This window comes from Ursus maritimus, unplaced genomic scaffold, assembly GCF_017311325.1.
Source record: "Ursus maritimus isolate PB19 unplaced genomic scaffold, ASM1731132v1 scaffold_15, whole genome shotgun sequence".
Lineage (NCBI taxonomy): Eukaryota > Metazoa > Chordata > Mammalia > Carnivora > Ursidae > Ursus > Ursus maritimus.
The window spans coordinates 28224997-28249244 of record NW_024423897.1 but is presented as its reverse complement, the minus strand read 5'-3'; the positions used below and the strand labels follow the sequence as shown (position 1 = coordinate 28249244).

The 24248-nt window shown below is 36.4% G+C and overlaps 1 protein-coding gene across 2 annotated transcripts in view; it reads right to left on the bottom strand.

Annotated features, from left to right (window-relative positions):
- Nucleotides 1–8563: 8563 nt before the first annotated feature.
- EMB (embigin) overlaps nucleotides 8564–24248 on the bottom strand; it is a 42628-nt gene continuing 26943 nt past the window's right edge. For both annotated transcript variants that reach the window (XM_040630449.1, XM_040630448.1), the window contains 5 exons: nucleotides 16050–16177; nucleotides 13606–13885; nucleotides 12805–12838; nucleotides 9537–9591; nucleotides 8564–8958 (listed from right to left, as the gene is read on the bottom strand). In XM_040630449.1, the coding sequence (XP_040486383.1) occupies nucleotides 8941–8958; nucleotides 9537–9591; nucleotides 12805–12838; nucleotides 13606–13885; nucleotides 16050–16177 (515 nt within the window). In that variant the 3' untranslated portion in view covers nucleotides 8564–8940. The remainder of the gene's footprint in view (nucleotides 8959–9536; nucleotides 9592–12804; nucleotides 12839–13605; nucleotides 13886–16049; nucleotides 16178–24248) is intronic.

The window sequence follows — 24248 nt, the reverse complement described above, 5'->3', positions numbered from 1 at the left end:
GATATCGAGTCTCATGTTAGGCTTCACGCTCAGCAGGGAGTCTACTTGAGATTCCACTCTCCCTCCCGCCCCCCACCCCCCACTCCAGGCGCCCTGTTTTTTTTGTTTTGTTTTGTTTTGGGTTTTTGTTTTTGTTTTTGTTTTTGTTTTTGTTTTATTTGATGGGAAGAAACCAAAAAAGGAAATGGTTTCAGCTCAGGTCATGATCTCAGGGTCATGATATCGAGTCTCATGTTAGGCTTCACGCTCAGCAGGGAGTCTACTTGAGATTCCACTCTCCCTCCCGCCCCCCACCCCCCACTCATGCACACACTCTCTCTCAAACAAATAAATCTTTTAAAAAATAAAAGGTCCTATCCTCTCAGCCCAACTGTGACCTAATTCTGAGAAAGTAAACTAGCTTCAAATTATAATCTCCCTAAATACCTCAGCTTCCTTCCTAAATGTAACTTCCTGGATTTCTGAGGCTAAAGCAAAGGGGAAGTGCTGGCTGGTACCCAGTTTTATCCCTCATTTAGCATCAGTTTTGCCAGATAAAACTTAGTAAACTCCACCACATTCTATTATGTGTGGTGTGAAGGGGAAATTGACAAAAATGAACATGTAAGTTCTTATTTATGATATCAGTGGTTCAAAGCTCATGAATGTAAAACATTTTGCCACAGCTCCCAGGATTTTGCAAAAAATCAACTGTCCTAGTTCATTCCTTTGGCAGCATTCTTTCTCAGGTCAGCCCAATGCAAGGCCTGAATTTCAGCTTCTGTCTTTTAATAGCTCTCTTTTGGGCTGAGAAGCTTCCAGTCTAAGCTCAATCCTATGGATACTGATTGTTTTTCTGAAACATATTATTACAGTAATTGGAGCCCATTTAGTCTGTGTGCACAATGGTAGGGACAAAGATACAAAGGAATTAGTACTTTGGCAAATTCCTATGATTAGAACAGAAAAGTAAGAATGACAGATAAATTTCACATAGTTTAAAGTCAGACCAAGAACCGAAAATGAGATCATGTTAGTTGCCATTTCACAAGGGAACATCACCATTTCTCTCTACAACTGACTTTATTGGACAAGTTTTTGAATCATGAACTCAAAGTGTACTTTCACCATGAATTGTTAAGCTCTAAATAATACCATAGAAAATAGCAAGACACTACTTAATAGGTGTGAGATGAGAAGACTAATTTTCATGACCAAGGATTCGTTTTCTTGTGTTTTCCCCCATATAAATAGATCTATATCATTTCTATCATCTCTTCATGAACTTTCATGTTTAAAAAATGCAAAACTTTGGTTTCTGTTTAGATGAGACATATTTGTTATAATGCTTTGCACTCATTTATTTTGTATTTAACTACAGGTTTTGTTTGCTCTGACTCAGGAAACTTCAGGGCTTCACTAGGAGCAAAATTAAAATGTAATTTATGAGTTTCAGAATGTCAGGAGAAGTTTTGAAGACATTGTTTCTGAAAGCATAGAATTTTACTGCTTCCTGAGCAAGCTAACATAGAAGAGCAAACAGGCTGGCTCCTGGTGTCATGAGAGGCAGGTGCCTGCCTCACTACGAAGCATGCGCAACCTAATGCTAGCTCTAGACACAAACGGTCTCCTGCCACTGCAAATCACTGTGACCCCTGATTGATCACCCTTATCTCCTGCTCTACACGGTAGCAACAAGAATGGCTCCACAACCCTATTCGAAGAAACAAATATGAGTAAATATAGTTATGATAGGGAGATGACATGAATATGAATATTTATTCTGGCATTTGGCATGTGCAAATATATTTTATAAATGTGAAAGGTTTTGATTCTACCTTGATTATGGGTTTTTTAAAATATATATTTTTTAAGATTTTATTTGTTTATTTGTTGGGGGGGGGTGGCACAAGCAGGAGTGGCAGAGGAAGAGGGAGAAGCAGACTCCCTGCCGAGCAAGGAGCCCGATGATGGACTCAATCCCAGGACTCTGGGATCATGACCTGAGCCAAAAGCAGATGCTTAACCAACTGAGCCACCCAGGTGTCCCAATTATGGATTTATTTCCAAAATAAAGCAACCTTTTTTTTTTTTTTTTTGGTCGGCACTCACATAGGTATGGTTAGCTACAATGAAAGATTTAATATCCATCTCTTACATAGATACAAATAGTTCAGAATAAAGATTCTTATGCTCAGATGATCTTTCTTAAGTTTGTACATAAACACCATCAACCAATCAATGATGGGAAGAAAATTATAAACATGTATTGTCATTTAAATAAAATAAGAAACAGGTTTCTTTTTTCCTGGCCAGGACTATCTGATAAGACATCATAATCTGAGCTCATGGGCTTATAACCATTCCTATTCTTTACTTTTTCACTGGTTTTTAGCTGAACTTTTAGGTTGATTTTCTAACCTAATTATAGGTTAACCTATAATTAAAAAGTAAAAGTTTCTACCATATTCCTTTCTGATTCTAATCATTTAATGCCTGGACTACTCAGTCAATTCAAACATTTTTAAAACATTTTATTTTGAAAAAAATATGGATTCATAGGAAATTGCAAAGATGGTACAGAGAACTCCCATTTACCCTTAATCCCATTTTCCCCAGTGGTTACATTTTAGGTAATTGTAGTACACTATCAAAAAAAGAAATTGGCATTGGTATGATGTGTATATATAGTTCAATGTCTCTTTCACATATGTAGATTCATGGAACCACCAAAATAACAAAATTAATCTATAAAACTTACGTATCATCACAAAGTTTTCCCAAATGCTAATTACATTCGCACCCTCTTCCAGCATTGCTAACCCTTAAGAAACACTAATTTGTTCTCCATCTCTATGATTTTATTTTGAGAATGTCATATAAATGGAATCATACCTTCTAAGATGGGCTTTTTTCACTTAGCATAATGTCCTTGAAATTTGTCTAAGTGTTTGCATGTATCAATAGTTTGTTCCTTTTTATTGCTGAATAATATTCCATGGTTTGAATGTAGTGTTGTTTAAATGGTCACCTATTGTAAGACATTTTGGTTGCTTGGAGTTTGAGGCTATTATGATTAAAGCTGCTATGTACAGTCACGTACAGTTTCCTGTGTAGACATAAGTTTTCATTTCTCAAAGATAAATGCCTAGGAATGTGATTGCTGGGTCAGATGGGAAGCATATATTATTTTGAGAAACTGCTGCACTACTTTTCAGAATGTCTGTACATCTCCACAAGCAATGTATGTGAGATCTCATTTCTATGCATCCTTGCCAGCATTTGGTATTGTCAGTATTCTTTATTTTAGCTATTCTCATATATGTATAGTAATAGCTCATTGTGGTCTTAATTTGCGTTTCCTTAATGACTAGTGATGTTGAACATCTTTGTATGTGCTTATTTGTCCTCTGAGTATCCTCTTTGCTGAAACATCTTTGTGTCTTTTGCTCATTTTCTAATTGGATTATTTTTGTTTATTCTATTGAATTTTGAGAGTTCTTTATATATTCTAAATATGAAACCTTTGTCAGATATGTAATTTGCAAATATTTTCTCCCAGTGTGTAGTTTGTTTTTTTATCCTCTTAAGAGGATCTTTCGCAGAGTAAAACTTTTAAATTTTGATGAAGTATAAATTTTTCTTTTATGGATTGTTTTGATGCCTATGCATTCTTTTACCAAGCCCTAGGTCCCAAAGATTTTATTTTACTTTTCTGCTAAAGGATTTATAGGTTGTTTTTTTTTTAAATCCTATCACTTTTTTAAAAAATTGTAACAAAAATTACCATAAATACATAAAGAATACTTACCATCTTAATCATTTTTAAGTGTACAGTTCAGTAGCATTAAGTATATTCACACTGATGTAAAACAGATCTCCAACTTTTCATCTTGCAGGATTGAAACTATACCCACTAAAGACCTCCCCTCCACCCATCCATTCCCACCCCTCACCCCCAGCCAGAGATAACTACAGGCACACATTTTTGTTGGGCTCTCTTGAGAAGGATGAATCGTTTTACAAAACTTGAATTTTTCTGTGAGTATAATCAAAGGAAAACATTTTTTTCTTTTATCTAGTGCCTTTAAATTCACTTTAAGCCATTATTAAAAGTTTAAAATGCAAAATATATTTTCTAATACTCACTTAAATCTTTAATTTCAAGGACATTTTATTGAATTTAATTGTGTATTAGATACAGTCTTTGAATTATATGCAACAAAAGTTTTTTTGAAACATTCCAATACAGATATTTTCTGTGCTATTTACATAATACAGAAAGGCATTAAGTAGAATTTAGACACATATGCTAAAAAAAAGAAAATATTAAAATTATTAGGAAATATGTCATAATAAATCCATGGTTCTTGGTTTGTTTGTTTTTTTTAAGATTTTATTTATTTATTCGACAGAGATAGAGACAGCCAGCGAGAGAGGGAACACAAGCAGGGGGAGTGGGAGAGGAAGAAGCAGGCTCATAGCACACGGGATCACGCCCTGAGCCAAAGGCAGATGCTTAACCGCTGTGCCACCCAGGCGCCCCCCATGGTTCTTGTTTTTTAAAAAAGTAAAGTTTATGGTCAAATTTTTATCTTAAGACATACAAAAGCAGTTAATATAATCATATTTTGTGACATTTTTGTAGTATTAAATAACATAATTACATGTGATAAGTCTAATATTTTCATTTATCAAATAAAACTTAGAAAAATAAGAATTTGTGCTATTCTTGAAGTTAATTACAAAATTAAATAGCAAAATCAATTTTATAAACAAATTTCTTAAACATAATAGATAACACACCAAAATAATATATAGATCTTAACCAATACCCTAAACAAGTTGCCCTAGCATTTTCTCCTTTGGAAAATGAGAGAGTAAGAAATATAGATGTTATAAAAGTTAATCGTGTGACTATAAGTAATTTTGACAATGTTATTCATGAGTGATTCTCTCTGATTTTTAAGTAAATTTTATTGTAAAAGCGTAATCAGGCATTCCTGATTCATTGAGAATCACATGGGTATTACTCTGACACATTAATCATGAACATAAGCAAGTGCAAAGAACTGTCCAGTTCATTTCACAGGTTATCAAAAACATGACTTTCTTTCCAACTTCTCTTATGACTGGGAATCATACTTTTGAGTGATAATAAATTTTAATCATATTACTTTTGGAAAGTAATAAATCTCTAAGCTTACTGAATTGTCTCATTCTAGACTTTTCTCTCTAGTGAGCCTCACCTGGCATTTTCTAAAGATAGTTCTTTCCCTGACAGTGAATTTCTGTTTATCATTCAAACTTGCTACAGATGTTATTGCTGGGCCCAGGCTAGAACATCCATAGAGTACTTAGCTCCTCCCTGCCGACTGAAAATGTGACCATAAGGTCCGTTTTCTGTCTGTTGTCCTGGTGAAACGATACATACATAGCACCTTCTTTCGTTCTCAGTGTTTGGATGATAAAGTTAATAGTCACACTAGCTATTGAGAAGTAAAATGGTGGTGGTGGGGGTACCGGAAGAAAGAAAGCCTCTCCAAATGAACAAAAGTATCATGATTCTCCACACCACTGCGGGGACACAGTACGCCCTAGCACAGGTCATACAAGACGTAAGGATAAGATTGTGGATCTTATCTAACTGACCATCTAAAAGAGTAAAAGTTTTTTTAAAAGATGCTTGATAGAGATAATAGCCTCATTTTCTAAGACGCAAGTAAGTAGAGGCTTAAGCTGTTCAACATGGTTGTTAAACCTAGACTCCTGAGAAGGACTCCTTGGATTTCAATCCCAGCTCCAAATACCTCATCTCTCTAAGCTTCAGTTTTCTCTTCTCTAATACAGCAGATAATAATAGTTGCTGTAACATAGATGATGCGATGTGGGAATTCAATGAGGTAACATGTCAAAGCATTTAGTACAGTGCCTGTCACTGCTAAGCACTTGACAAATGTCAGTTATTATTATTTAATATTATATATTCTCAATGAAGAACTCAATTCGGCATGTAACTGACCTTCTAGATTCAGTGCAAATACATTCCTAAATATCACAGAATTGAAGATAGGCAGTTCCAGTTTTCTTTTTCTCTAGATAGGATATATTCACAGTTAATGTGAATTAAAGTAGCTATCATGTAAATATGTATAATTTAAGATTCCAAAATAATTGAGTCACTCATCTATTTTTCATTCATCCAATAAATATTAATTCAGAGCATGCTACAAGTAGGTCACTGTGCCTTTAATTAATACCAGAACACATACTTGAACTTACTCCCACGTGAAGATGAATGATGGCAATAGGGAGTAAGTCCCTAATTCACTGCATAGCCTTTTTCAATTAGAAAAATTCATTTTCTGTAAGGTAGTATAGTAGATATTCAGTAAACCAAAAATCAAAAAAAAAATGGATTAAGAGATGATGAGACAGAGGTAAGAAAATCAAGACCGTTGCTGTTGCAGTTGTGAGTGCGGTGGGGAAGGCAATGGGTGCAATGAGCAATGAGAAGGTCAAAGAAACAAAGATTCATAACTAATGAGTCTTAGTTAATAGAGAAGAAGAAAACATGAGTTCTGGGTTTTGACCTGAGTAACCAGAGGCTGAGGAAAAAGAGAAAGATAAAATGGGAGAAGATTTACATTAAAATATAAACTGAATATGAAAGTATCTGGGAGTTTTAAAACATTAAATCTACTTATTCTGCAAAACCCTGTTAGCTGGAAAGATTAACAGAATTTCCCAGGGTGTCTAATACATAAACATGGAGCAGTTTTCCTACTTCAGCTTTTCTGCTTACTTAGTATTTTCAATCAATTTACAATTGGCTATTATGAGTTAATCCATTTATCTTCCACATGAGGTTAGTTAATGAAAGCACTCCATTTTTAATCTAAGAGTCTGAAGTAATTTTCCAGAAGTTCCTCCAGAGAGAATCTAAAAAGCCAAAACTCAACTTTAATTTTCTGAGTACTTTTTCTGCTTAAGGTTACTGAAAAGAATTGCCTTTGCTAGGAAAAACAGCAAGCATTGACACTTAAAAATTCAATTTACTATACAAATATTTCAGATTATTTTACCATGGGACAGCAATTTCTCTTGCTTGAAAAAATATCTTAGCCTAAACAGTGCGGCAAAATGGAAGGGTACATACCGCGTATGAGCTACAGATTATTTTTGGTTTTATACATACCCAATCATAAATACACCATTTTGAATTGGATTTAGTCAAATAAGAGGTCTAATTTTTCACTGAATTCAAATTGTTTATATTAATTAAATGAACTGACTGGTTGTCTGCCATTGTATAGATACCATCCAAGAGAATGTTATCAAATAATGATTTAAACCAATACAATGCATGGCTTATGGCTCTGAGACTAAGAATAAAATGAAATCTGCCATTACTTAAGGGATATATTCTAGTTCAATAAAATGTGCAGGTATAGTTAACACGCTTTTCACAAAAGAGTGCTGCAACAAAATCATGGGCAGCTTCCAAGTCACCACTTTATGTGTATTATTCCTATTAGTAATATTTTTTAACATTAGTTAAGATGTCATATAGATTACAACTTTCATTACCACAATTTTATTATTTTCTCAGCCAGTACATAGTGTACATTTCTATAGGGTATTTTTTACCCAAAGCATTGAACTCCTCTTCTCCAAATGTTGAACTCCTAGTCACCAAAAATTGTGGGTTCCTTGCCACCATCCCAAACTCTTCCCCTTTGGCTTCTGATTATTCTGAACTCTGCTATACTGGACCTACCAGCACTAAGGACACCCAGCAGGCTTCACATCATTGTCTTCAACCCAATCTAGTATACTGTAGTATGATTTTAATAGTCTACTCAGAGCCACTGACAATGTTTTGTGCCTATTCGTATTTCATTTGTGTTGGTTACAGTGATTTTATAAAATGTTTCAGTTATACATGCAATAGAAATTATCCTAGTTTTGAAGAAAATTCTAAGGCATTTGCAACAACACAGAAGTACTTTAGTACTTCTGGATTTCAAACAAAGGAATCATGACTATAAAGCACTAATAATGCATTTTTAGATATTTAGCCACCCATGGGTATCAGGACACCAGATATCAAGTCAAAGATACCAGGAAACCATGAACCACAGAAGCATCCCTGTAGCAGGGCTATCTTATGACTACATGGACCTGTACCCACAGCATCAACACCAGGTGCAACTTATGAAATCTGAAACCCACAGCATTTAAAAAATGCTCTACATAAAGACTAAAAGTCATTTTTGCCTGGTGTGTGAAAGCAGTGGAGATGAGGAGAACAAAGGGTGGGAAACACGCTTTTGTGGTGATGGGAGATTTGGGGCAAGTATGTGGTTATAGTTCCTTTCCTTAAACCAGTATTTGTGGAGGAAAAGCATGTTCTTCTTGTGGAGATTGTAAATCATTAGCAAAGGCAGAAAGTATTCATTTCCTACTGAAGATGTTTTTATCCAATATGACAGAGGGTGAACATTACATGAAAATTATTACAAATATCTCTAAACATAGTAAGCATGATTGGAGGAAAAAAAAACTTTTTAAGGCAAATGGCAAAAGTTTTCTCTTTAATGAATTCTTTGGTTATAAACAGGTCTTGAACGACATTAGTTCTATGTAGTATTAACTGGTTTTGCTGGTATCTCTTCTGTGCATCCCCTGATGACCAAGATGAAATTAATTATCCTGGGTTATAGCTCATAGAACATATTTAATATAATTTACCTTGCTTTAATGTAAAATAATTACAGAAGGAAAATATATCTTTAGATCTGAGATAGCATATATTATTACAAAGCTACTGCTGAGCATATTGCATAAACTTGTCATCCTTTTAAAAATAAAAACTCAGATGTTCTTAACAGGAAACATAAACAAAGCTGAAGTACAAACTGTACATCTTCCCATGACTCTTGACAAGACGTTTCTCATTCACTGGCTCATAGATTCCTGAGTTAAATAAAGCATAATGAAACATAATTAGTATGTCCTGATTGTTCTATAACTTTTATCACTTTAGCAGAGCTAAAGGAAGGAGTGATCTAAATCACTGCCCAAACTAACAGTATCTATTTTCTAAATGCTTTGGAAAAAAATGTTGATCAACTATGAAAATTTTGATTCTAATCAGTAAAGAAAATAAGCTACTATGGATTTGTTCATCATGCCAAATAAATGGGAGTATAGGAGAATAAAAAAAGGAGAATCCAGAAAACCTAAGAGAGGGGGAAAAAAAAACTACATGAAAAGTAGGAAAAGGAACTAGCCCATGGTGACAAATATATACACATATATATCGGTAGTGCAAGATTTATTTTTAGATTGGTTGCTACATGTTCTCTGATAGAAAAAAGATGTCATTTATTTTTGTATAACTATATATTTTCTCCTATAATATTCTCAACAACTATATTCAAACACATGTGAATGATTAGGTTTCATGTGAAACTAAAAAAAGTAGCTGGAATATTAGTCTATGTATAGTGGATTTTACCTTTTATTTGGAATATCATTTGGAAGTAACTTACATTTTTTCTGTTCCTGGGGGCATTATTTTCTATGCCATTGCTATCGTCTGATTTCCTGTACAGAAAACAAAAAGGAAAATCACTAGATATTTATATTACATTAAATCAAGTCAGTACATTTTCTCTATTGTGGCCATCAGGTTAAAATGTAAAAGGTCAATAAAGACAATTCATTTTTCCTAAAAATGTTTTACTCATAATGTTGATTTTGTTTTTCTACCATTGCTTAGAGAACTGTTGCCACAGAGGACAGTGACCAGTCCTGTTTATTTTACACAGAGGGAGAAGTGCTTCTCCCCCAGCATGAGTGAGGACTTGGGTATATGACCATAACTTGTGAGCAGTTTTGAGGCCTTCAAGATAATAGCCAATCAGAAATTCAGCCAACATGTGAGATACTGGTGCTGTAATCTGACATGTTTATTACAATGAATTAGAGGTTAAACATGGTTGTCTACCCAATGTGTCTCAGGGCAAGGCTACAAATGCGGCCTTCAGATTCTTAAGACAAGAATGACTAAACTAGGTAATAAGAGTGCACAATGAATACCCTTCCAGGTGTTATGGGGAGGCCTGAGCTCATTAAGCTATCACCACCAGATAATAAATTCAACCACCTAATCCAAATTGGCAGGGGGGGGGCTGGCAGATGAGATTATATGGATTAAATATATGAGTGGTCAGATAAACAAATGAGCTCCTCATTGAAATAGTTGAAGTGACAGGCTTGTTTTGATGTTACACATTTAGTACTATTTTTAAGATTTATTTTCATCAAGAAACTCTATGACTCTTCCTGGCATCTAAACATATAAGCGTTATATGTAAAACATAATGATTATATATATATATAATATTTTATACACACACACACACACACACACTGTCAAGAAAAATTTATCTCCTAACTAAAAATTCTAGAGCCCCACGTTGGGCGTAGAGATTACTTTAAAAAAAAAAAAGTGCATTACTAACTAAAAATTCTAAAAGAACATTGGTAAAAGGTTGCTGCAAATGAGTTCAAGTGCCCTTGATACTTGTATTAAATCTGAAAATATTGAAATAAAAATAAACAAAAAATAAACACTACCAGCACTCTCTGTGAACAGTACAGGGTAGAGAATATTATGTACACTATCCCAATTATCAATAAAAGAAAGCAAATCATTTATACTATAGATTGAATCAGTCTGACGTTGCTCCTAAAATATTCTAGAAAAAAATATTTTAAAAATATTTTTAAATGAGGGTAAGCTACATAAATGAAAATTAAGTATTGGTACATCTACTCCACACTGTTCTGGTGCCGCCGTTTCAGTGTGTGTCTTTAACAAACCGGAATCCACGGAGACAGGAGCAGCCTCCAAATGTGACTGCAGGGGAATAAAGGGCCAGAAACACTGGGGAAGCTGAGCTGGGACAACAGCATTTGGGTAAGGCTACAACTGTCTTGTTTTTTATATGACTCCATGTATAAGAATGGGAATCAGTACCTGGGAGCCAGAAAGATAAACATTCAAAGCACTATAAACAAGATGTCCAAGTTCACCAGAAAGAGGTGCAGTCTCCTTCCAACTGTAAGAGTTTATGCCAAGACAACACTGTTTGGCTTTGTTTTTCCTATCGGAGGTTATGGAACTCCTGATATAATTATTTCATGCCCTTACTTCAGAAGCTCCTATCGTGTTGATTTATTTTACCTGCCATATATGAACTGAGTAAAAATAACTATTTGAATAATGTCTACGAATATCTGAATGACAGCTGTCCACCCCACTCCTGTTCTTTCACAATGGCGAGAGACCACACCTCAGAACTGGTGGTGGCTGATGAAGATAAAGTTAAGTGCCATTCTGCGTTGGTTGTATTTGCTCAAACCTTCCATTTCCTACGTTTCTTTCAGCTGCTTTGATCTGATCTTGTTTTCCTGGTCCAGCCCTTGGCTGTGTGACTCAGACTTTCATCCCAATCTTGGGCACCTCCATCACTGGACTCCAAGCTCAGTCCTCTGGCTTAGAGAAACTAGTAACTCCCGTCTTCACCAAACTAAATTATATCCCTGATAATTTTCTTCTCAGCCCTCCTCATGTTCCACTCTGAACAAAGGGGCTGTAAAAGAACCTAGGGCACAATATGTGTTCTTTCAAAAATAGTGACTAATAAAATTCTAGGCCAGCGATTTTCCATATGAGAGAGAATCAGTGATAGACATTTTAAAGAAATACAGGTGCCCAGATACCAATCCCAGAGGTTCTGATCCAGGAGATCCAGTAAAGTCTGAGCAACTGTATTTTTAAGGAACATTCTAAGTGACCAAAATATAGCCAGGGTTAAGAAATACTGCTTTTCTTTACACAAATAATACTTCCTAATGGTTATTGAATACCTCTGTGCATCAAAGCCTATGCTAAGCATTTTTACAAACAGAATATCATTTAATCCAAAAGCCTTATAAGGCAAATACTATCATTAAAGCCATTTTATTGCTGACGAAATTGAAGCACAGAGCGGTAAAAAATGAATGGGGGGGGACTAAATGTAGACAGGCGAACTCCACATGCCTCTCCGTGACATGCATGTGTACAGAAAATAACACACACATAATATACTCTTGTGTTTTTGCCTAACTGGAAACTATTTTTTAATGTAAATTCAATTAGCCAACATACAGTACATCGTTAGTTTCAGATGTAGACTTCAGTAACTCATCAGTGGCATATAACACCAAGTGCTCATCACATCACGTGCCCTCCTTAATCCCCATCCCCCCACCCACCTCCCCTCCAGCAGCTCTCAGTTTGCTTCCTGTAGTTAAGAGTCTCTCATGGTTTGTCTCCCTCTTTGATTTCTTCCCATTCAGTTTTCCCTCCCTTCCCTTATGATCCTCTGCACTATTCCTTATATTCCACATCTGAGTGAAACCGTATGATAATTATGTTTCTCTGATTGACTTATTTCATTCAGCATACTCTACCCTCCAGTTCCACCCATGGCGGTGTAAATGGTAAGATGTCATCCTTTCTGATGGCTGAGTAATAGTCCATTGAATATATATACCACATCTGCTTTATCTATTCCTCTAAAAAATGGATATCTTGGCTCCTTCCATAGTTTGGCTATTACTGCTACAAACATTGGGGTGCACTTCAGATCACTACCTCTGTATCTTTGGGGTAAATACCTAGTCTAACTGCAAACTTTTTGTTCAATTTCATATTTATCTGTATTTTACTCAAGTGAAAATTAATCTGTAAAAAATAATACTTACAACTGTACAGCTTGTTCAAATTCTTTCCCATCATCTGTGTAACAAAAGAGGGATTTATTAAGATTGGTTTATTATTCTTACAGAGCATGTATATTGAATTCAACTTTCCCCATGTTAAGAACGCATGGTGTGGTTTTCCCTCTTTGGAACGAGAGAGAGACATACTACGTGAGATGCTTGCACATCCATCACATTCTCCTCTNNNCTTTCCCTGTTCTCCAGACCTTACCTGCAATTTTGATCAAGTATAGTCTAGTGCCTGGGATTTTCAAAATCAGACTGATTGGTTTGTAATTCTTTAAGTTACTAAAAATTTAGTAAAAATCAGAGAAGAATACAGAATGTAAGATAAATTTTCTTAGGGTACCACTGGTTTCTCAACCTGCAATCGATCAAGCACATGCTACAAAAATAGAGAACTGACCAAACAATGTCTCTTTTATAAGAACTCCAGAGCGTTGGACAAAATATGTTTAAGTGAGTTATCTAAGTGAAAGACTGTCTTTGAGATCTTTTATGTTAAGCTATCATGGAATCTTCTAATATTCTAGTACCAAAGCATATATCACCTATTATTTGGTGTTTAGGTACAAGTAACACAGAAGCAAAAGGAGAAAAAGTATATTTTCATACTAAAAATTTTTAGGAAGCAAAGACCATCAATATAAGTTCACAGCACTGTCACCGTTAATATTAAATAAATACCCCTCCAAATAACAAAAGTTTAATATTTCCCCCAAACTCTAAAGCCACTATATCAAGTCATAACATAAGAACATTATCTAAAAAAAGAAACCTTACCTGTGTGCATCTTTTTCTTTTGGGTGTACATTTCACAAAACAGAATAACAGACACTAAAAGAACAACTTCAACAACTATTCCAAGAAATGGCTTGAGCGGCACCAAATAACTCAGCACAACAAGTTCCACGCGTTCTTGGCTCTCGCCCAACTCGAACACTGCATGGCACCAGTAAGATCCCTTATCAGCTTCTGAAAGTTGCATTATCCTGAGCCTTGTTTCATTAGCGTTTGTTCCATTGATCGCATACTTATCATTCATACGAACATCAACAGGAACCTAATATAAGGAAACATTAAAACCCATTCCTATCATATTGCTTAAAAGACACATGTCCTAAATGATCAAGTTTTGAGCAAAAGCTATAAGGCATATTAAAGTTTATGAGAAGTTTACATAACAGAGTCTAAGAGCTTCATCTCCCAAAGGTAGCAAAGGGAAGGGATATTTTAAGTGCTAAGCACTCAGTGTTTGATACTATAGTGTAGGTCATCATGGGTAAATATTAGAATTAAAGATACAGAAAAATTTCAGCCATCTGGGTTTCTCGATCTAATCCCCGACTAGCTGTTCAAAGTACTTCCTCCTTCACAAGATCAGGCACAGAACAAATCAACTCCTGAATTAATGAATTAATGAAGCTATTAGATGTGATCATTCCTACAAAGGAAGATCATTGGCTGCTGAAACTGTGAGTTCCTCAGACCGGAAATGAGGATGAAATCTCCAGGCCTTCGAAAATGATGTAGAGGGAATGGTAGAAATCCCCTGTGAGCCCGGTATACGTGGCTGTCTGCACACCTGTCTTCTCATATCTGAATTTCTTTCTTTCTCAGGCAAGCTGGCTTCTGAGATTCACTGGATGTTCCCCAGCCTCTCAACAGCCACACTAAGCTATTTTGGAGCTGATTTATTTAATCCATTTAAATTAAAACATATTCTCAGGCCATCTGATGCCTTCACTGTGCTATCACTCAACTACACTGCTCAATAACACTAATCCGCATACAAATATTCTGGGAGGTTATCTGATGAAGAACTGTCTGTGAGTTTGTTATTTGCACCCCCCCCCATTAAAGCAACCTGGCTCCCTGTGCACAAGTACTGTCTGTGATGCTTGTTCAAACGTACCCTAACTCGAAGCTGATAAATCAAAGTAATGCATGTTTAATGGGCACTCCAGGTGATTCCAATGCAGATGGTCGATCTACATTTTGAAAAAACACTTGACTTAAAGTTGTGACCTGTACCCACTTCCCTACACTTCCCTCACATCGTAACATGACCCATGCTTAGGGCCAAATTGAGAGAAAATTACTATAGCAAATGGAGAGAAGCACAGACTACATTCTAAGAGTTTAATACAATTAGATTTAGGTTATTTTTTGCCTCGTATCACATATAAATAAGGCTATTTCAAGTACTACAACTGATATTTATCTTTATAAATTTATATACATGTTTTTTAAATATATATCTACACAAAATGATTGCCTTTCCTAATCATCAATAAGAAGATAAGCAGAAATATTAATGGTTTAAGTCTACTCCTCAGTGATTTGGAGCTTTCTTTGAAAAGTCTAACCAATGTTATCACAGAATCAGTTCCCTTCAACAGTCTATGGTGGTATCAGTTCTGTCTAAGAAGGAACGTAGTATTTCATTGTAAGATCTACACTGTCTCATACTGTCCGTCCCTCCTAGAATTACAGCTTGCCTTTGCAGGACTTTAATTTCAATGCTAATTAGTACCACAGCAATAGACAGGTGTCCCATGAAGGACAATGTCCTAAATTTCCCTGCTATTAGAGGCTATTTGGGAGGAAGAAAGAGAGTGAGAAGTGATTTTCTGAATTCTCATGTTTTCCTTATTATCAGCTCTTTGAATAGCCATTAATTCTGTAATAGGAATGTAGTCCTTGGCTTCCCTTAGGATTCTGGAAGGCCAAAAGAGGCCAATGACACTTACTGAAAAAACCCAAGACCTAAGTTGAAGTTACCAAATCTTCATTCTTTTCTCAAATGGCACCACCGTATTGCATTATTTCACAAATGTTTCCAGAGACAGAAGCTGGAAAAGAAAACTACCTTTTTTTCTAGATACTTCCATGGAATAAGAAAAAAGAATCTTTTTGTTAGGGCTATTTCTAAACTCATCAACTAAAAATTAATTATAACTTCCTTTCAAAAAATTTAAATAAGTTGCTAAATCTAAAAAACAAAGTACCAGTTAAAACATTAAAAGTGTCTTCAGATGTATAATGTAATACGCTAAAAACATGAAATGACAACGCCACGGTTCTTTCTTTATGGAGACATATTACATAGTAAGATAACAGAAGTACACATAGTCCTAGGAATTCCGAGTCTGTTAATAATCTTATTATTTATGAAATAAAAGTTTTCATTTTGTTTTCTTCAAATCACAGAAATATGATCTTACCTGTACACTTTCATTACTACTGTACCAGGTCCAATTTAAAGGAGAACAGTGTTGACATTTACATATCAAGACAGTTGAATCCCCCACATATGTGATCAATGGCTTGTTTATTCCTTGAACTTCAGGGACTAACAAAAATTCAGAGAAATATATGTTACTGAAAGAGTTTGAATAGGGAAATGTATTCAAGTTGAAGACAAATTCTCCTTTCATTTTCTCATCAATATGATTTTCTTTACATAATTGTAGTTTCATATAACATGGAACCATTTTTTAAATCGGAATGTAGTTGACACACAGTGTTACCTTAGTTTCCAGTGGACAACACAGTGATCAGACAAGTCTACATGTTATGCCATGCTCACCACATGTGTACCTACCATGAAATCCTACTATAATATCATAGACTATATCCCTTATGCTGTCCCTTTCATTCCCCTGACTTATCCACTCCATAACTGGAATCCTATACCTCCCACTCCCCTTTACCCATTTTGTCCATTTCCCCCACCACACCCCACCGCTCTGGCAACCACCAGTTTGTTGTCTCCATTTATGACTCTTCTTCTACTTTTTTTGTTTGTTTACTTGTTTTGGATGATATATTTCCTAAGAAAGTCTGAGGGAGGTGCCATAAGTAACAGAATAAAAATGGCCGCTGAATTTAGAAAAATTAAGTTTTAAGGATATGAATAACTTGGTAAAGAAAATTAAAACATAAGAACATAAGCAAAGCAATAAAGACAGCCAACAGCTCCATGGTGGAATCAGTTTCTTCTCATTGACCTCAAAGGATATACTTGTGTGTGCACTTATACTGGAAGTGTAGACTGAAAAACAAAGATTACTTTTTTTCTTTTACTCATTTGAGCAGTTTTTTAGTTTTATGTTTTTCCCTTTTTTGTTTGGCAACAGAAAGTATAAAATTATGTCCAAATTTTTAAGGCTATATTGACAAATTTTATAAATATTGCTTGATATTCACTTGTTATCCTATGTTTATATTTTGTTTTGGGGAGAGCGAGGGCAGAAACAGAAAGATCAGGTTTAAGTACTAAAGTTAGGTTTCTAGATTAAATACATTTTTAAGTGCTCTTGGCTTTGTACTACCCAAAGATAATTGGGCATTTGCTGGATGTATGAATCAGAAAGATGAGTAAGGGGGAAATAATTGGTAATGACTAGAAAAGAAATTCTGACTTTTACCAGAGAAGTGGTAAAAATAGGGTTGGAGAATAGGATTTCTTTATGGGTTCTGTCCTCAGGTGATTAAGGTTACAATGATGGGTGTGGGAAGTCTTCTTTCTTCCTTATTGTTTAAAATGTGCCTAAAGGGGGTGTCTTAGTCTGTTAAGCGTCTGCCTTCAGCTCAGGTCAGGGTCTCAGGGGCCCCTGCTCAGCAGGGAGTCTCCTTCTCCCTCTCCCTGTGCCCCTCCTCACCCCCCACCTGTGCTCTCTCTCTCTCTAATAAATAAAATCTTTTAAAAATAAATAAAATGTGCCTAAATACAATCGCACATATCACCCTCTCCTTCATCAAGGCTGCTGCTGTTGAATGAGGCAGTGGTAATAAAAAAAGAGATGCAATTAAGAGGAAGGTATGTCACCCATGACAGCATAAATGCTTCGAGTAATTCATACAAAAGATAATAGAGCAATCTGTAAATCAATTGTTCTCACACTTTTCATAACCAAGGAAACGTGTTTTGATGAAACAGAATGGGTTACAATTTTACATTAACCAAAGCTGTGAACTGCTGATCAGAATTTATAATCACCCACTAATACTTTATGAAGACCTAGTTAGGTACCACTAGGGCACTCCTGAGAGAAGGGAGAGGGAGCACATGTGACTACCTTGATTTAAGACATCCCAGCCAGGAGATATCCTGAGCACTCTTTTTGACTGAGGCCACTAGTGTCCCACACTCCCCATCGGTCACCATCAGGCTGAGGGATATTTAGTTAATATGTGGTTAATATGTGTCCATTTCAAAGGTCACATCATTAAGTGTTTGAAAGAAGTCAGCACAATGTGACAATGATGTGACAAAGAACTGATTTGGGTCCAGGAAAGACATACACTCAAATTACAGTTTCAGTGTTACTAACGTTGAGGACTTAGGTAGGTCATGACCCATCCTGCCATGTTGTAGTAAAGGACCGAGATCATAATAAATAAAGTGTTTGGTGCAAAGTAAACACCACAAAATTTTGATCATGTACCGGTACCGCTCTTCTTAACTGACCTCTCTTACAACTGGTAATGCCCATGGCCTTATTACATAGAGGTCATGAGCCAGCTTACTGGGATAGGTCATCATCGTGTGCAAGAATGGTTTCCAGGTCAGCCAGTCATGTGGAACAGAGAAGAAATAAGACTTAGAATAAAAAAAGAGAACTGGAAATTCATCTGAATACATCTCAGAACTGCAGAACACATAAAAAACACCCCAAAACATGGGTAAGGCTCCAAACTGAATCCTTTATAGACCACCCTGTCCATGTGAGAAAGGAGATTAAAAGAGTAAAATGATGAAAAATTCAAGGGGATGAATGCCCAGGAGACAAGGCCCAAAAGAAAGAAGAAAAAGGAGCTTTGAGATCCTTCTATTAAAAGATCTATTAAACAACTTAGTGAAGCTGTAAAACAAATTCCACTGCTTGAAACACACATTCAAGTACTTGGCGAAAGCAGCTGAATAAGATTTTTGTGTGAGGATTACAATTTCAGTATAAATTAAAATTTAAGTTAGGGTGCCACATGACTGCTCCTTACCATAACAAGAAATTAAACTGGTTAAAAAGTTAAAAAGAAAATCTTGTTTCCACACCTGTGTAGTATATGGAGCAGAAAAAACACATGGAATAATAGTAACTTAACATATTATATAAAATCTGAGAATAAAAAGAAAAGGGCTCATTCACCACATACTGATTTTAACAAGAAAAAGCAGAATAAAGCAAGTGATACTTTGACATACCTATGAGTGAAATTTTTAAATAAGAGAAAAACTGCTATCCACATGCATTTTTTTTAAATAAAAGTAAAGACTGTGTCTCTCATGTAAATCTTCTCCCTATTAAGTCAAGCTACTTTTGTTCAATTTCCGCAGTCTGTGGCTATCCTCTCTGGGCTCATCCGGGGACCCAGATAGCAGTCTACTGCAGGAAAATAACCAATACAAGAAAACTGGAAGCAACTCTAGGATCCAAGAGAACAGGCTGACCATCTGTCCCGATATTAATGTAACTATATTTTAAGTTCTTGAGAAACAAGACAATAAATTTCAGCATCAAAATGTTACAGGCCTAAATTACGCTGAACCACAGAATATTTCATTTTTTTTTTTTTTAAGATTTTGTTTTTCATTTATTTATAATGTTTGACAGAGAGAGAGACAGCTCAAGCAGGGGGAGTGGCAGGCCGAGGGAGAGAGAGAAGCGGGCTCCCCATCAAGCAAGGACCCTGGGATCATGACCTGAGCTGAAGGCAAATGCTTAACCGACTGAGCCACCCAGGCGCCCCCATTCTGGTTTGTTTGTTTGTTTGTTTGTTTGTTTTTGCGGTAGATGGTTTCCTCACTAGACACTGGAGCTGGTGGCAATTAAAGGCTGAGCAGTGGCCTGTGCACTGAAGTACCTGGTGACCTCACTAGAAAGTCCCTCCTCTCATTCAGCCCTCCAGTTTTCCAGTCCTAGAGAGGAGATTATCCTGGATTAGTCATGGTCCAGGGCACTGACTGGGCCCTCTTTTCGAGGGATAGAAATCTGGAGGTATAAATAACTCAGCCTCATGCTCAGCATATTTTTCCTGGCTCAGGAGGGTGTTATCTTCCTGTCTAGAGGAGTAAAGACCTAACTGACCTTGGGCTGGGAAGGAATTCATGGCTCTGCTTTGGCTTAAGGTTAGTACGACCTCACTGAGGAAAAAGAAGCCTTCCATGAGGCAAAGCCTTCCAAGAATTTCAGCAATGTTCGTGGCCAAGGCTGGCCAATAATAAAATGTTACTTTGCCTTAGTGTCCCCTTTTTTTGTGTATATTTCCTTACTTGAGATTTTGTTGGGAAAAGGATTGATTAGACCAAGTGAGAAGGAAGTTATTCGAGGGCCTCCTGACAAAACATTATCAATCTATCAGTTCAAGACCACGTCCTAGTCATACTTCATTCCAGTATGCCCAACACCTGGTGTGGCTTTATTGTTAAACGTTAAATGAAGTATAGAGAACATAGAAGCTCCTGGAAAGGTCAACCCTACTTTTGGGGAGGCCTCAACTAGAGACCTGCAGATTAAGCAGAGATTCAAGCTTGGCTAAAATAAGGATTCTTTTCTGAAGCCACCAAGTTCCTTCCAAACCTCAGATGAAGCAGAGCCACCCTTCTTGAGCTCCACGTGAAAAGGTGCAACAGGTCCATATCTGGCACCATTGTCCAACAGTGCAGGTCTGCTATAGTTACTTCTAGAACCAGGTGAGGCTTGCCTCGAAACAAACACTGCTTTGAAGGCAGAATTTGAAACCGGTTGTGTTGGCCACTAGTCAAGGGCAGTTTCTGCTTTCCCAGCGTGTTGATCTCCAATCCCAGATACCTACCCTAGTTCTCCGTCTCTGCATGACTCTTTCTGGAAATTAATTAGGTCATGCTTTATCAGGAAAATGTGTATTGAAATACGATCAAAATACTAGAATCTACCCATAGGCTAAGAATCAAAAGTAGAAGAAAGGCAACATTTGGGGGGAAAACATAGCAGAAGCTACACAGTTTTTCAGTAAGCCTCTAAGAGGCACCAGACTAAAAAGCATGAGGGGTAGCTGAAAGGGGCTTTTCAAGAAAATGTTGGATATTTCATGGGGTTTGGGTGAAGAACATAGGGCTATGCTATTAAACTATTCCAATGAAATATTAAGATCAGGGGATAGACTACAGACTGGGCTGACTTAGTGATTGATGCCACAGGGAAACAAACCCAAACTTCTATTTTCTTGACTAGCCCTAGATTAATGGTCAAGAGGACATTAGCCACTGCTCTGCTCTGCTTTCCATGGCTGATAACAGCAGTGTGGAGCTAAATTATAAAATGCACCATGGTCGGGAAACACTCGTTTGCTGGAACTTCTCCAGAGGTCCCAGTTGGTTCTGGGCTGCTACTTATGTTTGGAAATATTTATGCAAAGAAGCACAGTGATACAGTATTCTAATGTGTTCTTTTGACCTTTTGAAACTTTGGATAAGGCAGGAGTAGTGAGAGTCTTGGGATTGAGAGAATCCAAGTTTGAAGATGGTGAAATTGCTGATTCACATAGTGTCTAAGATGGGGTCCAGGATCTACCTGGTGACAGTAAAAGCTGTATGGAATTGTAAAGTTAGAGATTTATATCATGAACTAGAAACAAACCAGCCTGGGCCACTTTGGCTCAAGGACATTTAGGTACAATCAAATTAGGGAAAAGATTCTTCCACACAAAGACAACTAACTAGACTTCAACCCCGGGGCTTGAAGCTGAAGTTCCAACTGATTCTACTATAGTACTATTCCGTATTTTGACTCCTTGGATACTTACTAGTGAAGACGGATGGCTAGGCCAAGGGAGGTTTCACAGCACTTGGTACCATCAAAATCTTACCATGACTTATAAAAAGTTCTATGTGCCATCACTTATCCTTCACCAACTAAATTTCTGCATCTTTCTACTAAGAGATTTTAACATTGATGAATGTTATAGACGTTTTCAGCAACTACATCAGAATAGTTGACCTGCTGCTGAGAAGCATTGTAGCCCACCACTCTTCTATCTTGAATGAAAAGTAATCACCGGCATGTTGCAAGCTTCCAGCAAGACTTTTGCTCTCTCTCCTGTACCGCCATCAACAGCCAAACACAAAAAGTCAGCAGTTTTTGCATTGTACTAATCAGTGATGTTGAGGCCCTTTTACAATCTTGTAGCTCCCATAAAGGCAGAAGCCGGGGCTTTGCTGATGAATTGTTCCAAGGACTCAGGCTCATGCAGTAGTTGACTCATAGTCAATGGCAGAATGGGGGTTTTTTTTTGGCTGAATTTAAAATAAAGGATAAAAAAGGCTTTTCAACCACACTCAACTGTAGGATTGCTAAGAAAAATTAGCCTTCTTCTTAGGAAAACCCATAAGCAAGTCATGTGGAGACATAATATAATAGGATATTTATAAAAATAGATGCCATCCTATAAGCCTTATAGATCTAATTAAATAATAACTATAATACGAATTGTTCTGCAGACGCCTTTAAATTGTAATCAAATGAAATTATTTCTCCAAGCAATATTCAATTTAGATGAATTACAGGAAATTATTATTTCACCAAAGAAGATCTGGAAAGGCCCAACTTATTAATTTTATAAATGTCTTTGAGACATAGTACATACTTAAAAGTTATATTAATGTTAAGTGGGCATTACAAACTAATAAACTGAACTAAACTAATTTAAGAAAACTTTGAAAAGAAAAAAAACAGTAAATATTCAGTGGCTTTTTGCATTCCTCAAGCACTTGATTTCAAACCTAAGCCAGTGTTTGTGCTCCCGACACCAGCCAGAATCAGCCTAGTCATTTCAAAATAGATATGGAATCCAGAGGCTTTCTCCAAGACCATAGGGCATTAAATGTATTGGTATATTGAAAAGTAAAATGCTTCTGTCAATCTTCACATTAGAGGCAAGACCGATTATGGCCAAAAAATAATTTAAGTAATTTATTATATGAGAGCTAATAGGAAAAAGCATAATATATTCAATATTTAAACTTGGAACAGGTGTAACTAGTACATATTTCTAGAAAACAGTCCTATTTAGATGGGGAAGAAAGCAATTTTTAAAATTGAATCTCCTGGAATCACCTAAAGCCTCAAGGTTTGATGAGTACTCCCTCAAAATCTACAGGTCTTCTTTACATATTTAAAGGAGACACAATAAAATGTTTAGTAGAGGATAATGTGTCTGTGCATGTGTTTAATATCCTTTTAGCTATTAGGAAGGAAAGAAGGGAGGAGGGGGATGGGAAGGGAGGGAAGGAAAGAAAAAGACAAGGGAAGGAAGGGAATAAGGGCAGGAAATATACAGTGCATCTATCCTTCACTAAATTAAATTAAGCAAACAGAGGAAAGGAGATTAAGAGAGAATGTACACACATGATCAAAGTAAAGGATGGGAATAGTTTCTGCCTTCGCAAAGACCAAATTGCACAAATACAAGGATTTATTATATTTACCAAGTAGGAACACTTACAAAACCACATGAAGGAAATGAGTCTGTGAGAACAGAGGGAAAATAGGGAGGGATATAGGAGCAAACCAACTTAAATCATGATACTGTTGCAGCAGGCCATTCTGCTCTTGATGGGGCCTTGGAGGCAGTATCCATATTTTGTCAGGGCAGCTAGCCAGACTTCACAATTTTCAGGAAAAATAGAGAACAATTTCTCGTGTACCTTGGGAAATCAATGTGAAGCAAAGCCCAGAATAGTTAATAGGGCAACAGACCACATTTCCCAGATACCAGCATGGACACCATGGTTCACTAATCTATCACAGAATAGGGGTTTTTCATGAAGATAAGTATCCAGCTCAGTGACTAGTCTTTATTATGAGATTGAGACCTTTACAGTTTTGGTTTAATGACAGAGTAAAATATTCTGACTTTAGTTTTTCTTGTTCCACAGGGAAAGAGCTATGGCTTGTATTCTGGGGTTTGTCCTTAATTGAGAAGACCAAAAACAGGCAACACTTTGTGCATCTCCGTATTATTTTTAAATTTTATGGATTCACTAAAACCCCCAAGTCCCAGACCCACTGTACAGAACACCAAAGCATCGTCTCACAGTCCAGGGGTACAGTAAATCAGACACCTAAAGGGACAGTATATAAAAGCTCTGAGTTTAGCGGGCTAAACAAATAAATAAGCAAATAAATTCAAGGGACTGTAACAAATAACCTGGCAGCCCCAACTTTCATCCTGAAATCTCACTTTAAGCTAGGGGAGGGACAAGAGTGGGACTCGATTGGGAAATGCAAATGCTACCACTAGGAAGACTGGGAAGCTCCATTTTTAAGGTCACCACTTAAGATTCAGTAGAAAGTATATGATTTTTCTTCCAGCTCATTATGTTTAGTATTGTAATGGTAATTCAAAAATTCAGGGATTGAGAATTCTAAAAATACAATGCT